Source organism: Acomys minous (assembly GCF_964271855.1).
Source record: "Acomys minous genome assembly, chromosome: 19".
Classification (NCBI taxonomy): domain Eukaryota; kingdom Metazoa; phylum Chordata; class Mammalia; order Rodentia; family Muridae; genus Acomys; species Acomys minous.
In genome coordinates, this window is record NC_140499.1 from 16,913,213 (window position 1) to 16,931,538 (window position 18,326).

At 47.7% G+C, this 18,326-nt stretch overlaps 1 protein-coding gene across 2 annotated transcripts; it reads left to right on the forward strand.

The window, feature by feature from the left end:
- Window positions 1-11,170: 11,170 nt before the first annotated feature.
- Window positions 11,171-18,043, forward strand: SPRY1 (sprouty RTK signaling antagonist 1). Of its 2 annotated transcripts, XM_084769846.1 has the most exons (3): window positions 11,172-13,529; window positions 13,947-14,236; window positions 15,949-18,043. In XM_084769846.1, exon 3 carries the CDS (start codon window positions 16,004-16,006, stop codon window positions 16,943-16,945), a length of 942 nt encoding a protein of 313 aa, XP_084625972.1. In that variant the 5' UTR covers window positions 11,172-13,529; window positions 13,947-14,236; window positions 15,949-16,003; the 3' UTR covers window positions 16,946-18,043. The 2 variants fall into 2 exon arrangements, with proteins under 2 accessions (XP_084625973.1, XP_084625972.1); XM_084769847.1 differs by lacking the exon at window positions 13,947-14,236 and having other exon boundaries at window positions 11,171-13,529.
- Window positions 18,044-18,326: the final 283 nt, after the last annotated feature.

Sequence of the window (18,326 nt, forward strand, 5' to 3'; positions counted from 1 at the left end):
GGCTAGCATTTGCACTGCTGCAATCAAAACACTGACAGAGACATCTCGGGGGAAGGGACGGTTTGTTTTAGCTCAGGGTTTCAGGGGGATTTCAGTTCCCCGTGGCATCAGCTCATGGCATCAGGAACGTGTGTTGAGGCGTTTGCATGACGGCGGCAGACCGGAAAGCAGAGAGTGCCTGGAGCTTGCGCCTGGGCAACAGCCCTTGATGACCTGCCTCCACTTACTAAGCTCCTCCTCCTGGTTCTTTAATTTATTCTTTCATACAGTGTATCCCAACCACCGGTTTCCCTTCCTCCCCTCCTCCTAGTTCCTCCTTCACCCCGCCCCCCCCTTCCCCAGATCTACTCTCATGTTTCCCTTTAGAAAAGACCAGGCCTCCCAGAGAGATCAACTTAATGTGACAATAGCAAGATGCTATTTATATTTATATGAATATTTATATATTCAGAGGATATAGTACAGACCCATGCAGGCTCTGTGGTTGCCACTTCAGTCTCTGAAGTTAGCCCTATGAGCCCAGGTTAGTTTATTCCGACGGACATGTTATCTTGTATCCTTGACTCCTCAGCCTCTTACAATCCCCCCCACCCCCACCCTTCTGCAGAGTTTCCTTGCCTCCAAGGGGAGGGACATGGTAGAAACCTCTAATTTGGGCTCTCTCATTCTAATGTTTGCCTGTGGGTCTCTGCATCTGCCCCCATCAGCTGCAGGAGGAAGAATCTCTGATGACAGCTGGTCTAGGAACCCATGAGGATAGCATAGTATCATTAGGAATCACTTCACTGATTTTTTTCCCCTACCCTAGGTCTCTGGGCTATCCAGCCTCTGACTCCTGGTCATCCAGGCAGTGCCAGGCATGGTCATCAAATTAGACTAGTCATTGGCTGGCCACTCCCATAAGTTCTGTCCCTCTATTACCCCGGCACAGATTATAGGTGGAAGGTTTTGCAGCTGGGTTGGTATTCCTGTCCTAGCACCAAAGTTTTGCATGGTTGTAGGAGATGGCCGGGGCAGGCTGTGTATCCCCCCTTACAGAGAGTCCTTACTAGGCTCACCTCACAGATTCCCGGGAATTTCCACATCATCCCCTAAATGCCTCCCTGCCCCCCCCCCAATTCTAGTCATCTCTTCCTGAATTCTCCCCCTCCATCCCCCCTCAACCTGATCCCTCCTGTTCCCATCCCCACCTACCCTGGGTCTACCCTGCAAAAAATCTATTCTATTTCCTCTTCTCAGGGTGATCCGGGCACCACCACCCCACCCCCAACCCTTTAGAGCCTTCCTTGTTACTTAGCCTCTCTGGGTCTGTGGATCAAAGCATTATTATCTTTTACTTAGCAGCTACTGCCCACTTGTAAGTGAGGACATACCATGTTTGTCTTTCTGAGTTTGGGTTTTTCTCGTTTACATACATTTGCCTGAAAATCTCGTGATTTTTTTAAATAGCTGAGTGATACACCATTGTGTAACGTACCACAGTTTCTTTATCCATTCCTTTGTCGAAGGGCATCTGGGTTATTTCCAATGTCTGGCTAGTACGAATAAAGCTGCTATGGACATAGTTGAACAAATGTCCTTCTTGTATGGTAGAGAACCCTTTGAGTATATTCTCAGGAGTGGTATAGCTGGGTCTTGAGGTAGAGCTAGTCATAACTTTCTGAGAAAGCACCAGGTTGATTTACAAAGTGGTTGTACAAGTTTGCACAACCACCAGCAAGGGAGGAATGTTCCCCTTTCTCCAAATGCTTGCTAGCATAGACTGTCACTTGAGTTTTTGATCTTAGCCATTCTGACGAGTGTAAGATGGAATTTCAGAGTCATTTTGATTTGCATTTCCCTGATGACTAGGGACACTGAGCATTTCTTTAAGTGCTTCTTGACCATTAGAGACTCCTTTGTTGAAAATTCTCTATTTAGCTCTGTACTCCATTTTTAAAATGGATTATTTGGTTTGTTGGTGTTTAGTTTCTTAAGTTCTTCATCTATTTTGGATATTAGCCCTCTGTTGGATATAGGGTTGGTGAAGATCTTTTCCTAGTCTGTGGGCTGTCATTTTGTTCTGCTGACAGTGTCCTTTGCCTTACAGAAGCTTTTCAGTTTCATGAGGTCCCATTTATTGTTGAGCTAGACGCTGTCTTCTAAATGTCACATAGCCTCCTAAAATGCCATTAGCAGCTGGAGACCAAATGTTAAAGTCACGGGCCTGTAGGCTCAATTTTCTTAACAAATATATTTTATTACGAATTTATTAACTGAGAATACCTCACTTATAACCCGACTAACTGAAACAATAGGAAAAGAGGATTAAAGAATACAATAATGAAACCGTAAGGATATCAGTTCCAAGGAACAGTTCTCCTGGCACAATCAGCAGGATTTCTTCTGCTGGAACCTGGAGCAACCAGAACCCGGAGCCTCAGCCGGAGCCTAGAGCCCCGAAGCCTTCCCTTGAGCGCTTCTCTCTAGGAACATCTCGAAGTGGGGTGATGAACAGCCACAACTATCCCCAGTCTCCAAAGGCCCCGCCTCTTGTTTTTGACTCATTTTTATACCTCCTCTCAAAATTGTTAAAGGATGTTTTTCAGCTGTTTAATAACCAATCTCCCCCCACATGGTGGTTTGACTTCTAAGGGGATAAACACCACCTGCTCTCTTACAAGTCTTTTCTCACTGCCCCCCACCCCACTTGTGAGCTAAACAAAAAACATGTTTACCTCTCCTTCATGGACTTTCACAGGACATTTCAGACTCAACCACACTGCTAATGTTGATCTATTCTTTTGCCTTTCATCTTTTCTCTTCTGGTTTTGTGCCACTGCACAGGCCAGGCAAGGATGAGCTCCATCACAGTCCAAACTCAGCCCTGTTTTTGCATTTAGCCTGTGGGGGGGGGGGGGGACGGAGGGTTGACAAGATATCACCTTTCTTTTCACCTCTGAGGTGAGTGTCAGGCGGTTATTATGGTCTGCCTGGAAGTGTGGGCACTTATCTGGGCTGTGTGCACAGCGGCCTCCACATGGTGGGAACAACACAAGGACCATTTGAGTGAGAGATACGAGCTCAGGTTGGTATCTGAAAACCTTCTGCTGTTGCCTTTTGATAACAAGGCATCTTCACATTAACACTTAGAGGTCTGGGCCAGGTATGGTGGTGCACACCTTTAGTCTCAGCACTCGGGAGACAGAGGCAGGTGGATCTCCGAGATGGAGGCCAGCCTGGTCTGCAGACTGAGTTCCAGGACAGCCAGGGCTACACTGAGAAACCCTGTCTTGTTATGGTTTTTTTGTTTGTTTGTTTTTTGTTTTTTATTTTGTTTTTCAGTTTTTCGAGACAGCGTCTCTCTGTGTAGCCTTGGCTGTCTTGGACTCACTTTGTAGACCAGGCTGGCCTTGAACTCACAGTGATCTGCCTGCCTTTGCCTCCCCAGTGCTGGGATTAAAGTCGTGCGCCACCACTGCCCGGTGAAACCCTGTCTTGAAGAAACAAACAAGCAAACAAAACAAAATAAAAAGCAAACAAACAAACCAAACTTAGAGGTTTGGAAAGAAAACCAGGGAACAGTGTTCAGCCCTCTTTAGAACGGCAGTGTCTGCTTGGAATTGTGGCCCAGTGCTCTTAATGGCTGAAACCATGAGCCAAAACAACCTTTCTCTCCCTTAAACATGCTCTGATCAGGTGTTTCTGTCCTGGAAGAAAAAAAAGTAATAATGCAATGGCATCATGACACCCCACCCCAGCAGCAAGCTGGAGGGATGAGACCCGTATCTGAAGGCATGGAGGAGCCTCTATCCATCTGTCTGTTTTACCTATAATTTCCCTCTTAGGTGTGCAGAGCAATGCTATCTGGTGCAAATCTATCTTTAAGTCAGAATTAGGAAGTCATTCCAAGGGACTGGAGCGAGACAGCTCAACAGTTAAAAGCATATGCTGCTCGCTGCTTGTGAAGAGAACCCAAGATTGTTTCCTGGCAGCCATGTTAGGATGCTCATGACCTATCAACCCACCACCCCGGGTCCAGGGGATTTACTGCCTTCTTCCGGCTCCACCTACACTCACAGGGCACATAGACACACATCTTAATTAATTAAAACATGTTAAAGGTCATTTCAGAGAAAGTAGGACTAGGGTAAGAGACTATTGTGCTCTAAGGAAACATCTCCCTATCCGTTAGTCTCTGGCTGGCAGAGTTTCCACATGGATACAGACTGAAAGAATGCTGCTATTTTGTTTCTTTGTTTTTCAGCCTGGTGAGTTTGCTCACAACATTCACTTACTCTTGTCCCTTGTAACCCTTTTTTTTTTTAAATAGCACGAACACTTATTTACTAACCAAAGGAACTGTCCTCGTAACCAAAGGAACCGTCCTCGTTAAACCAGCACTTTGAAATACTCGCATGTGAAATATTTGTGGTGAAGCTCATTGATCCTAATGATGGCTATGAGCAGTGGTGTGGAGCGGTGCGCGCTCACAGCTAATTCCCGCCTCATGTCATGGTGGGCTTTATATTCTGCTTTCAGGTGCAGGTACATGTGGCATTGTTCATTCCTTCTCCTCTCTCAGCTTCCTAGTTACAGCCTTTCTTTCCAGGCCCAGGGACAGACAGCCTGTTTCCCTGCCACCAGCTACAGGGTCTTTAAACTTGTCTCTCAGAGAACTGGAGAGGTGCTCCCCACCCCCACTTCCGGGCCCCGAGGTGACGATTCTGAGGTGGTAGGTGGTTCTTGTTCCTTCCTTGGTGGTTCATGAGCACCATCTCCCACCCAGCAGCTCCATGGTGGCCGTGGGGGTACCAGGGTGAGAAGGCAGGACAGAGCAGGAATCCCCGAAGCAGCAGGGCCTGCCTCCTGGTTACTGCTTGGCAGCCTCAGATTGACATAGTGTTGTCTGTTCAGTCTCTACATAATTTCCTACCTGGACCAGTTCATTCTCTGTACTGTTGCCCCACCCCCACCCTCAGATCAACAGCTACAGGGTCATGATCATCCCAACATGGCTTCTCCTGGTCACCGTGCTTTCACCTCCTGAGTACTAGCATTACCGGCCTGTCCACCAGGAAGTGAGTTTGTCTAGTGCTGGGGCTCGAACCCAGGGCTCTGCGCATGCTGAGCAAGCACTGTAGCAATGGAGCCGTGCTTGTTCACCCAGCCAGCGAGCAGGTTTATGATGCTCCCACACAGTCTGACAACGAGTTGTAAAAGTCAGAGAGGGAGCTCGGTGGGTAAGGGGGCCTGCTGCCAAGGCTGATGACCTGAGATGGAGTCCTAAGATCCGCACGGGGGAAAGAGTTTCTCTGACCTCCACTTGCACTCTGTGTCACATGTACGTGAGTGCATGCGCCCACACACGTGTAATAAAATAAATTCACCGCAATAACGTCTCTTCATTTACTAGATGTGTATCAGTCTGACCGTAAATGCCGGGCTTGAGTTATGTTATGGCTGAAGGCTTCCTGCACCCTTGTGTTCCGACTCAGAAATTTGGGATAATCATTTCAATGCCCTGACTAAGTCAAATCAAGCCTCAACAGTGTTTTTGACTCATTCAATACAACGGCCTGATATATTTAGCTTTGACTCCTTGAGTAGGTCAGACACGGCGGTAAATATTAGGGGCATCTCATTAGCACCCTGAAACAAGCTCCCCGAAACACTAACTGGCTGGAACAGAAGAGACAAACCAGTGTCTTTCCCAGGGCTGAGTCCTGTCTCTGTACTCAGGTCTCCTTGTGTGGCCGGTTACTTCCAATCAGGGCCCTTCCTTCATGTGTCTGACCAAAGTGGGTAAACTTACCATTTCGTTTAGGTTTTGCTAAGTCCTGTGGGAAACACTGTCCTGTCTGCCACATCATCATTTGGGAAGTGGCAGTTAAGTTAGACATGCCCCCTTTCCTCCTGTCCCATGGCCACCAGCAGCCTGCTACAAAGCTTTCCCTGTAACCCACTTGACTCAGCCACCGTATCTCCAAGCTGGCTCCAGCACAGCAGCCTCCGCTTGGTGCAATCGTGTGGTCGGGTGAACGGTGCAGGAAGAGACCCCTGCGCAGGCTAACTCCCTTGTACTGTACTGAGATTTCATTGTCTTTGGGATGGAGCCCAGACCCTCACTGTGGCTTTGAAATTCTGATGTAACTTGTCCTTAGCTAACTTAACCAAATTTTGACAATTACAACCTTACAAAAGGAGGTTTCCGGTGCCCTCACGCTGCTCTGGCACAATGGCTGCAATCCTAAAGTGACCACAGCCCCAGCTAATGAGCTGTCCTTTTCTCATCCTGCCACATAAGTCCTAGTTTTTTCTGCAACGAGGCTTCAAAACCTTCTTCCTACCAGAATGCCTTGTTTTCTATAGTAATATGTAGCGTGTACGCCTGTTCCATTTTAGGATTGATTATCAGATCCAGAACTGGAATCATGGAGCTTTCTGAGCCACCATGTAGGGGAACTGGACCCGAGTTCCCTGGAAGAAGAGCCAGTCCCCTTAACTGCTGAGCCCCCTCAGAATTAATGAATGAGCACCCACATAATAGCTTACAAGCACTTGTAGCTCCAGTGCCTACTTTTCTCTGTGGGCACCAGGCACACTTGTGGTGCACAGACATACATGCACCCATACACGTTAGATAGGTAAATAAGTAATTTAATTAATTGTGTGTTCGCGTGCAGGTGCGCGTGCATGCATGTGTGCTTGGAGGTTCCTCCTCAGGAGCTGTCCCTTCCTTTTAGAAACAGGGTCTGTCACTGGCCTGGAATCTGTCGAGTACCTGTGCTGGCTGGTCAGTAAGCCCCAGGGATCTGCCTGTCTGCACTTCTCCAGTGCTGGGATCACAATCACACACAACGTCCAGCATTTAAACCAAAACAAAACGATGGGTTCTGGGGCTTTAACTTGGGTCATCTTGCTTGAAAATCAAGAACGTTACTGAACTGTCTCCCCAGCCCCCAAAGTCTGAAATATAATTCACAAGGCTTGAAGAAGTCATTCTGCCAGTGAAGGGGGAATCTGAAGGAGATGCTCGCCATTCTCAGCTGTTTTATGTCCATAGCCACACTGTCCCCTCTGGGAGGGGAGAAACCCTTAAAGAAAATGGACATTGTGATTATCTGCATCCCAGCTCCTTTCCTGCCCTTCAGGGTGCAGCATGCTTACTTCAGGACACTGCCATTACTTTAAACTCCCTCTGTCTCTGTCTCTGTCTCTGTCTCTGTCTCTGTCTGTCTGTCTGTCTGTCCGTCCGTCCCTCCCTCCCTCCCTCCTTCCCCCCCCTCTGTGTGTGTGTGTGTGTGTGTGTGTGTGTGTGTGTGTGTGTGTGTGTAGACAACTTGTGAGAGTTGGTACTTCCTTCTATTACCTTTCGAGAGATCTTAATACTTCTGGTTCTGGGGGTTGAACTCAGATCGTCAGGTTTGGTGGCAAGTGCCTTTACCCACTGAGCCCTTTCACCATGCCACAGAAAGCATTTTGGAACCCCGGGTCTCAAAAGTGCCTTCATTTGAATTAGTGTAACCAAAGTAACGATCTGGATCTTGCTATTTTTCTGTTGACATGTCCCCAAACTATTCTTTGGCCCGAGAGCCTTGAACTCGATATATTTGATGCTATTGGATCTGTTAACAAAACCCCAACCCAGCCTCAGAGAGGAGATGTGCTTCCAATACTGAGCTTACTCAACCCATAGAACACCCACATAGGAAGTGTTAGCTGTCCCCCCTGTGCTGTCAGCCCAGTGGCAGCGTTTGTCTCTGTTAGGTGGCTATTGCTGTGATAAAACATCACGACCAAAAAACAACATGAAGAGGGAAAAAAAAAAGCATTTATTTCATCTTCCGGTTTGTAGCCCATCACCCAGGGAAGTCGGGGCAGGAACACAAAGCAGGAACCTGGAGGCAGGAGCTGATGCAGAGGCCATGGAGGGGTGCTGCTAACTGGCTTGCTCTCCGTGGCTTGTTCAGCTTGTTTTCTTATCAACTCAGGACCACTTCTCTAGTGATCTGGGCCCGCCCATGTCAATCATTAATCAAGAAAAGGCCTCTCAAGTTCTGCCTATAGGCAACCCGATGGAGGCATTTCCTCAATGGAGGTTTCCTCCTCCTGGGTTACTAGGGCTAGGTTTGAGTCAAGCTGACAATATCCAACCATGGAAGCTTTGTGTAATTAGGTCACTGTTGGAGAACGTGCATTCATTGTCTGGGAAGTGCTTTTCTTGACTATATTGGTTCTCCTGTGCTAGTTAAAAGTCACATGCTATTTTACTTTCTTTTCTTTTCCTTCTTTTTTGTTTTTTTGTTTTTTTGTTTGTTTGTTTGTTTTGTTTTGTTTTTCGAGGCAGTGTTTCTCTGTGTAGCCTTGGCTGTCCTGGACTCACTTTGTAGACCAGGCTGGCCTCGAACTCATAGTGATCCACCTGCCTCTGCCTCCTGAGTGCTGGGATTAAAGGTGTGCGCCACCACGCCCGGGCCCCCCCCCCTTTTTTTTTCTATTTTACTTTCTTTATACCAATTTTGTAACTTGCTGTGAATACAATGCCTCAAATAGATTTCTCAAAAAGCCATTGCTATAAGACTAACAACCAAAGTCATATAGTGATGTGTGTGTGTGTGTGTGTGTGTGTGTGTGTGTGTGTGTGAAAATACTGTTTTTTGTTTTTGTTTTGTCAAAACCAACTTTCACTAAAATTTGAAATGACTTGTTTCCAACAATAGGTGGCGCTTCAAGGAGTTTTTGTCCATTAAAAATGCACTGCCCACTGACCTTTGCTGTCAGTTTTCAAAATCAACACAAAAAATTCACGATTCTAAAATACTTCCATAATTGATGGGCTGTATCTACTCCTAACCCTGATATTTGTTATGGAGGACAAAAATTAACATTTTAAAAGGTTATAAAAGTCCACAGAAAACTATGAAAGCAGAAGCATTATTAGGCTTTTTAAAAACCCTATATTTATTTTCAACTTTTAAAATTATTCAGTTTATTTTTTAAATATGTATTTGCTTCTTAAAACTCTTAATAATATGCGTGTTTAAAACTTTTATAGTAAGGATTTAAATTTTTCTGGCTTTATTTTAAACCCTATGTTTATCTGTGTTTCTCTATGTGCACTAGTGTGGGTGCCCAGGGAGACCCAGGCTTCAGGTCTCCTGGAGCTGGATTTACAGGTGGTTGTGAACTACCTAACATGGTGCCAGGAATCAAGCCTGGGTCCTCTGGAAGAAGAATAAGTGCACTTAACCACTGCGCTGGCTCTTTAGCCCCTGTGAGAACTTTCTAATGTTTATAGTGTTCTTGGTCTTAACTGGAAGCCAAAGTTAATCACTAAAAGCCCCCAAATAAATGTTAAAGTTTCATTTCTTAACCTGAACTTAGTGGACAGCTATTGAAAAAAAAAAATCCCAGTCCAGATACACATATATACATGTGTGCATACATATGTTCACATGTGAATATGGCAAAGCAATAAGAGTTTATTATTATTTATCAGAACAATAATAAATCATTATAAGAGTTCGTCTTAGAACAAAAATGAAACCCAACAGGCCTGAAAATAGTTATAAGGCAGCTGGGCGCAGTGGCACATACCTTGAATCCCAGTGCTTGAGCGGCAGCGGGGGACGGATCTCTGTTGAGTTCAAGACTGGCCTGGTCTACAGATGGAGTTCCAGGACGGCCAGGGCACTTGCATGTGCTTGGCTCCATCAGGGGCATCAGGGTGTCAGAAGGCTGCAGTACTGCTATTAGCTCCAAGAGAAAGCAAAGGTCACTTAGCTACACGTGGCAACGTTGGGACTCTTTTTGCTGGGTCCCTACCTATAATACCGGATAAACAGGACACATTAGAGATGCGAGACCACGGTGCAGAAAGAGGATATGGTCACAGTTCAGACCTCGGATGCGATCAGGGCTTGTAGGGCATCTGGGATGGTTTGTTGTTGTTAATGGGGTTATTTTAAAGGCCTTGACAATTACACAGTAAGGAAACTAAGTATACATTATTAAACTCCTTGTGACTTTTGTATGTTTCCTCTTTTTCGGTGTTAGGCACTCCTAAATGACACGCCTATAGTTACCTACAATATGCTACTTTTTCATAAATAAAGGACAAACTGTAATTTCTGACAGTTGGTCCATTAGGAAACAAACATCAAAGTAGGTAAGCCTTAGGAGATGTGTAAGTCTGGCTTTACCATTCTGTTTTGTAAGTGATACAGTTTCAGGTTTAAACCAGATGAGGTTCTTATATGATGGGGTCTCTAATGATGAAGGCGGTAGGAAAGGTTCCGGCCAAAAGCTGTTGACCAGGCTTAAAGAAACATACTCATTACTTTTGCTTCTCATTTCAAAAGTCAGATGAGTAGAAGACATGCTCCGTTTGCTTCCTTATGAAAAAGAAGAGCAAGTCAGGCCGCGGGGAGCAGGGTTTAGTGTACTGCTGGACAGGTAAGAAACACCCCGTTTTGTACTTGAGGCAGAGGCGCTGCCCTGTATGGACTCAGGAGTGGACAGCCTGAGGCAGTTTGTGTGAACCCTTGTCACTGTGTCACCTGCATATAGGGGAAGAGGCTCGAACTCAAAACTACCAAATCCCTGGAGAGCAAGCACGTAGTGGGGCTGAGAGTCTGTGAAGGGTCAGGTCACTTCCTCAGGGCGGGGCTTCATCACTCCCACTTGCAGAATTTAAAACCATAGGGATTTTAGAAGGTGAGGACGCTGCTTTTGAAAATGAGGGAAATGTTTATGGAAATCTTACAGACTAGGTTAGTCTATTTCTGTCTCCTACAAAGACCGTTCACAAAGGGAAACTGAAAATGGCATGGCCCATCCTTGCAGCTTTTCTGAGGATGTTCGGGAATACAGTGATTATTGCCCTAAAAGGAAAGGAAAGCAGCTAATTCCCACTACTGGCTCCTCATTGATGGTTTTGGATCCCACTAGCGCATCAGCTTCTGTGGTGTTTTGGTTTCAAGTTTGTTTCCTCACAGCATGCAAGACTATGAATGATAGTAAACTTAATTTCACAATTATTAATGTAAGCTATCATGACATTACAGAAATACTAGGTGATTTAGAGAGCATCACTTGTTGGCCTGGAAGCAGACACAGTGGCTCTGATGTTTTTATTTGGACAAATAAATAAATCAGCAGGTCTTTGAGTACTTTAATTTCTTTAAAGTCACAGGCACTTCTGAGGCATTCACCAGACAAGTTTTTCACTTTACTCCCCTTCAACAAAAGAGATGGATAATTGTGGTTTCTCATGAAACTGAAGACTGGGTTGGGCCCTCCCTCCCTACCCCACTGTGTTTAGACAGACCTTACATAGGGAATAGAAATTACTGACATGTCCCCACTGACCCTTGCATCCTCTTTTTCAAAAAACGTTTCCTACTCCAGCTGTTTTTTTTTTCCTAGACTAGACTCACTGCAATTGAGTTTACTAAATAAAATGCACTGTCTGTCTTAAGCTAAAAATACATAATTTCTCTCGTCTTACAACTGCAGGCAATCAAAAGATGAAGCACACTTCATTAAATATCTACCAGACTCAAGGTGGCAAGTCTATTCTGATCCTAGCTAGTAATATGATATCTCAAGAAACACACTATGGCTTGACGTGGTGGCGCACGCCTTTAATCCCAGCACCTGGGAGGCAGAGGCAGGCGGATCGCTGTGAGTTCCAGGCCCTCCTGGTCTACAAAGTGAGTCTAGGACAGCCAAGGCTACACCGAGAAACCCTGTCTCAAAAAACCCAAAACAAATCAAAACAAACAAACAAACAAACAAAAACACTATGGAGGCATTTAAGCATAATCAAATCTGTGCAATCTATTCTATTCTGAAATAGGACATGGCCCATGATGATAGTGTTTGTGACAAAATTTCATGGATTGTTAACTGAGGAAATTTGTTTAGCACATCTCTGGCTGAAACACACTGAAATGTAAATAGGAATCTTTGAAATTATATTTTTATAAGTGTTATGTAATTAAAACTGTCCAGTGCTCACTCTCCTTGCTTTATCACGTTGGTGAACTGAGCTCGGGCCCCAAATTGGTGCAGGTAGCTGGGAAGAGCCAAATAAAAAACTCGGTGTGATACCGTATTTCTGATTTGGCCCTCCCAATCATGTCTCAAAAAACAGGTCTACTGCCACATTACACTCATTACACGGCCACATCTGTGGAAAATAGCCAAGACACAGAAGTTCCACCAACTTTACCCTTGAACACATGGCTTTAACACACTCCCTCACACGAAGGGTGAACACACAGCGCCTCGGCTTTTAGTGTGTTCTGTTATCGTCCAGTGGACTTGATTATTGCTGCTGCTCTTTGCAGGGAGTGTCCTGGGCTCCGTGCACGTAATTCCACACATAACTGTGATTTCTAAAAGCATTTAAAGGATTGGGAATACCGTACGCCAACAACAACAACAAAAAGTTTTTAAACATTCACTGCAATTGTTAAGACCTTAAAAAATTACTTTGAACCCAAACTAGGCAAACTCACATTCGCAGGTGATTTAGATCCAATAGTATTCCTGATTCCTATTTTCTATCAGTTCCACATACTGCTCTTCTCACTGCACCGTAAGCTGCATGGTTCTGATAATAAATGTCCAAGATTCTAGAGTTTGTAAAGAAGCAAAAAGCATTCCTCAGTCACTACAGTCCCCCACCCTGTGACAGACATACGATTAAAACTAAAACTTCTTGGTAAGCTTTATGCTTATTTTAGTTGGCTCTTAGCTGATTAAAAAATATATTGGTGTTTTTGACAAAATTATACAAACATTATGAAACAGGAAGGCCTTGGGTTTTTTGTTGTTGTGGTGGTGTTTTTTTCTTTCATAATATTTTTGGGATCATATCACAAACCAAAACTGAGCAATCATTAAAACCCCACAGAAGAAATCCCGTCATGTGGTATGTTGGTTATATTAAATTTGCAAAAGTGACTGTCCTTTCTGGAACTTCCGTATTTCATACACTCTTAACTTTGTTATAATCATCTTTCTGTGTCAGAATACATTTTCCTGTGCCTGGGGGGCATGGTGGCATAATGTACAAGGTTTTTTTTTTAATGTTCTTCACAACTCTTTGCTAACTCAAATCTGGGGGTGAGTACACCGCTCCCCTTAAATCTGAGGCCGACTGCCTTGGAATGTGGGTTCTTCCCCAGTTGCGCTCACAGGACTTCTGCAGGCAGGCGAGATTTTTTTTTTTAGAGCGTCCTCGAGTCCACATCCGAGATGGCTAAAATCCTACTCCTGGTTTTCGCGCAGCCCGCGTGATTGACACATGATATCACCGGGGGCGGGTCCCGGCGTGGAGGTGGAGGTGGCGGCGACGCTGAAATGCTGCGGAGCCCGCGCGCGAGCGCTCAGCACGCAGGGGTTTGCGGCGGCCCCGCGGCCAGAGCTCTGCGGGCTAAGGAGCGGCTGCGGGCGGCGTGCATGTCCCCGGAGGGCCGGCCGCTGGCTCCGCATTAGGCAAGAGCCTTCCCCTCCCGCCGAGGACCTGGCGAGATCAGGTGAGAATGGTGGCTTTTTTTTTTTTTCAAGGAACTGGACCTTTTCTGAGCGGGCTCTAGCTCTGTGCCCGGCGCTCTGCGGTCGGCCCTGCAGCTGGAGAGCTGGCTCCTTTCGCTTTCCCGTAGCCGGGCAGCGAGTTCCGCGTGTGCGGACCCCGGTTGGCACCACCGCGCACCCGCGTGTCTGTGCGCATTGTTGGCGATCGACCCGCCGGGCGCTCGTGCCAGACCTGACTTTCCCGACCCTGCGCGCAGACGCGTCGGTCGCACGCGCTTTGGACTGCGGGGCATTCCGTGGGGGCAAAACGTGCACGGCCGCGTGTGACCAGGGGCTCTCGTGGCTGTCCATCACGGCGAGCAGGACAGCGTCCCGGGCTGGCGAGGGACTCACGTGTTTCTGTCTCTGCTCGTCTGCAGCCGGCGTGGCGACTGCGGGGACGCGGACCTGCGGGGACCCGAGCGCCCGAAACGACGCCGGGCCGCGCGCCTGACGACCGGGACCGGGACGGTGCTGTGGAGCGGGCGCCGCGCGCACCCAGCGGATGTCCCCGAGCCGCCCTCGGCCGCCGCCAACCGCGGAGAAGCGCCCCTGTCCGGGGGCCGCCGAGGCCGCAGCGCGGGCCATGCGCGCCCGGCCGCCCCGCCGCGCTTGATGCGGCGCGCGCTCCGCCCGCTCGGCGCCCCCGGCCGGCGCCGCGGAGGCCGAGGTGAGTGCGGGCGGCAGGTGCGGGCCGGGGCGGGCCGGGCGGTCCTCGGCGCAGCCCGTGCCAAGCGCGCGGCACCCGATGGCGCTGGGGATCTAGCGCCCGCCTGTGCTCCGAGCGCAGTGCCGCGCGACGCGGGGAGAGGGCGCTGCCTCCTCCCGCCCGCGTGCTGTTTTCATTCATAACTTTCCCCCCCGCCGGACCCGCCGCGGCTCGGTGCCCCAGAGGCCTCGGCGTGGGGCCCAAGCGCCCGGCGGTGCTGCCCACGGTGCTGTCCGCGCGCTCCGGCTTGGTTCTGGTCGCTTGCGGGGCGCCTCGGCGCTCCGCCCGAGCGGACTTGCTTGGAAATGCCCTGTAAGATGGCAAATTAAAGCCGTGCCTGGGGGTTTCTTTACTCTAGCGTCCCCACGTCTTACTTTCTTGTGGATGAGACTTGGCACATTTAAAGTCTTCGCTTTGGAGTTTTAACTTTTTAAAAAGTAGATACGGTACAGAAGTAACGATTGGCGGTTTTCCGGTATCTTTTAGGGCTTGGGTACTAAAGCATGCTTCTCATGTGCGGAGAAGGTAAAATAAACTAGAGGGGCCTCCAAGAAGCTAACATATATGTAGTCTAGGGACATTAGTTAGCATCCTTAGCAAACTGCCTTATTCCTTAAGACCCCCCCCCCTTTTTTTGGCGCCTGGAAAGTGCAAAGAGTGCCTTGAATTAAGGTGCATCCGTGGGTTTTGAAGGACCTAGATGCCCCTACTGCCCTGCCTGAAACGGAAACGCCAGCGTTTGTCCTGTGTTAGGAAGAATACATTATACATGGGAAGATATTTCTTCTTGATGTGGGAACGAGCTTGTTGTGTCAGGATGTCAGTGTATTTGTTTTATTACAAAAAAAAAAAAAGCAGGTTGATTCAGAGCTTGTGAAAACCCAGGTCTGTCCTGTAGATAAACGGAAGGAAATACAGATAATACAGAAAGACCAGGGTTCCTCTCCTTGCTACAGAGGCCCGACACTTGTTCATAAAAGTTATTCTTGTCATCCGGACGGTACATGGAGTTTTGTGTGTGACCCAGAGCCGCTGCAGTCTTCATTTTCCATAGCCTCTTTTGCTCATCCGTGATGAGGTAGCTTTAACTCCTGACTTCTGAAAAAACAAACAAACAAACAACAACAACAACAAAAACACGGCCTTTTGAGATTGCACGTGAGCTCGGAGTAGCCAGTGTTTTGGAAGTTGCTTTGATTAATTTTCTCATTAATCTAAAGCTCTTAACAGCATACAAATGGCCAAGAGGCCACAGCACTAAAGCCATTCTTAATCTTTAAAGAGTAGCTGACATTCTCCTTCCGTGAACTGCCAGTGAACTGATAGTGAACTCCTGAGAACAGTTCCAGGGCGCACATGGAATGCTCTCTTTGAAGGCATATTTCATCTTAATTATTTGTTAGGTTTGCAAACAGGAAGACATGACTTCCTCTGCTCTTTAGAAGCTGGAGAGCAACTTCTCATTTTTGCGGCATGAGGTCTTTTGCTTTCTCCCTGCGATGTGGTCCTCTGCCATCTCTTTTGGGCTTGGACTCTGGCCAGGGTTCTGCATCACTGAAAGCGGCCGAGAAACCGAGGTCATTACCAGATGGCTTGGGAAATTTGTTACTTGAAAGGAGCCCCTCTCCCCAAAATGCTTTCTCCCGCTTATTTTCTCTCTCCCTCCTCTTTAGGATTTCCGATGCTCGCTAGGTTTCCGCTGACTGCCGGAACTGGAGACCACTCCACATGGATTCCCCAAATCAGCATGACAGTCACACTTCCCTAGTGGTGATTCAGCCACCGGCCCTGGAAGGCCGGCAGAGGTTAGACTATGACAGGGACACGCAGCCTGCCACCATTCTGTCCCTTGACCAGATCAAGGCCATCAGAGGCAGCAATGAATACACAGAGGGACCTTCGGTGGTGAAGAGACCGCCTCCTCGCACCGCACCAAGACCCGAAAAGCAGGAAAGGACTCATGAAATCATAGCAGCCAATGTGAACAGCAGCTACGAGCACCGACCTGCCGGCCACTTGGGCAATGCCAGGGGCTCGGTGCTGAGCAGGTCCACCAGCACCGGCAGCGCAGCCAGCTCAGGGAGCAGCAGCAGTGCGTCTTCTGAGCAGGGCCTGTTAGGAAGGTCTCCGCCCAGCAGGCCCATCCCCAGTCACAGGTCAGAGAGGGTCATCCGGACCCAGCCCAAGCAGCTGCTTGTGGATGACTTAAAGGGCCCCTTGAAAGAGGACCCCGCCCAGCACAAGTTCATCTGCGAACAGTGTGGCAAGTGCAAGTGTGGAGAGTGCACGGCCCCTCGGGCGCTGCCTTCCTGTCTGGCCTGCGACCGGCAGTGCCTCTGCTCCGCGGAGAGCATGGTGGAGTATGGGACCTGCATGTGCCTGGTGAAGGGCATTTTCTACCACTGCTCCAATGACGACGATGGGGGCTCTTACTCGGATAACCCGTGCTCCTGTTCACAGTCCCACTGCTGCTCCAGATACCTGTGCATGGGAGCCCTGTCTTTGTGCCTCCCCTGTTTGCTCTGCTATCCTCCTGCCAAGGGCTGCCTGAAGCTGTGCAGGAGCTGTTATGACTGGACCCATCGCCCTGGCTGCAGGTGTAGGAACTCCAACACTGTCTATTGTAAGCTGGAGAGCTGCCCGTCCAGGGCTCAGGGCAAGCTGTCATGACTTTCCGGAGGTGGGCAGACCTCCTGAAATGTCTGGCTTCCAAACTGTGGCTGTTGAGAATGTGGTATTAGAGGCAGATTTGCTTCTCTAGAGTCTCTCCTGTCTTGGATGATCCTCAGTAAGGGGGTGGACTGTACAACGGGGCCCAGCTTGCTCTCACCCCCACCGCGAGGGTTCTGGGAGCTGCGAGGGTCTGCGTAGCCCTCATCAGCTTTCCAGCTGTGTCGGTGAAGATGCTAGCACCCCGCCCAGGCTCGGCTGAGAGCTGTTTGAGGTCGGGTACTATGGGATAGTGGACTTGGTTTGGTTTATAAAAAAGCAACCGTGTAAGTGCTTAAATAAGCTACATATTAGTCTGCCTCTGACGAGAGCTGTCTTGGCGTCCTGCCCCCAGTGGAATGGCACAGTTTCCTCTGCACCCACTCGCTGCCCTCTCCTTCCAGCCCTCAGCGTTCTCCTCACGGTGCACTGTGGAGATGCCAGTGGGTCATCCGTGCCCCACCCCTTTGCCCTAGTTCCGGAATCACTGTGCAGTGTCAGTCTTCACAATAGAGATGTTGTCCGGCTAAACCTCCCTGTTCCTCCTTCAGCACCCCATATCTGTGAAGGACCTCCCTTCACACCCCCACACCCTCACTGAGGGCACTTGGTAACTGTAGTTGAAATTCCTGTCTGATCCGCCCCCAGGTGTCTCAGAGCCACAGCTCCCTAAGGTGCCCTTGACTCCTGACTGGCCTTCCGACTCTTAGCAGCTGAGCAGCTCCAGGCCGTGCTGTGTCTCCATTGCCTTAGCCACAGATTGTGGTGTGTTTTGGGTTGTTGTTGTTGGTGTTTTTGTTTTTGTATATTTTATGTATAAATCACAAAGTTGAATCCTGGCTATTTTTAAGACAAAAGTCTGTTAAACTTTTTTATTGTAAAGAATATTTATTATGCGAATCTCTATTATTTTATGGTATTTATTACAAAAGACTGTTGAAATGTACTCATGTCTGAATATAACATATCACTACTTCATGAAAAACAAGGTGACGCGAAGAAAGTACATAAAGTACATATATGTTAACTACAATGCAGAAAATATATTAATTAATGAAACCGGCTCTTTTTTTTTTTTTTAAGCCCGTTCTGCTGTGGAATTGTTACTTGATTTAACCTTTTCAGACTTTTAAGTTACAAAGTGCAGGCACCGGTGACCTCAAGTTTTAAACAGAATGTTTCTTGGAAGGTACTAGTCAAAATTTTATGGTCTGGGTTGTTTCATCAAATACCCAAGCAAGTTACTTTGTAAAGCGAGGTTGGTTTTTTTTTTTTTTATAAATGCCCCCACTTAATTTTGTAAGTATGAGTTTTGTTCATATCATAGTTTCTTGAAATGAGG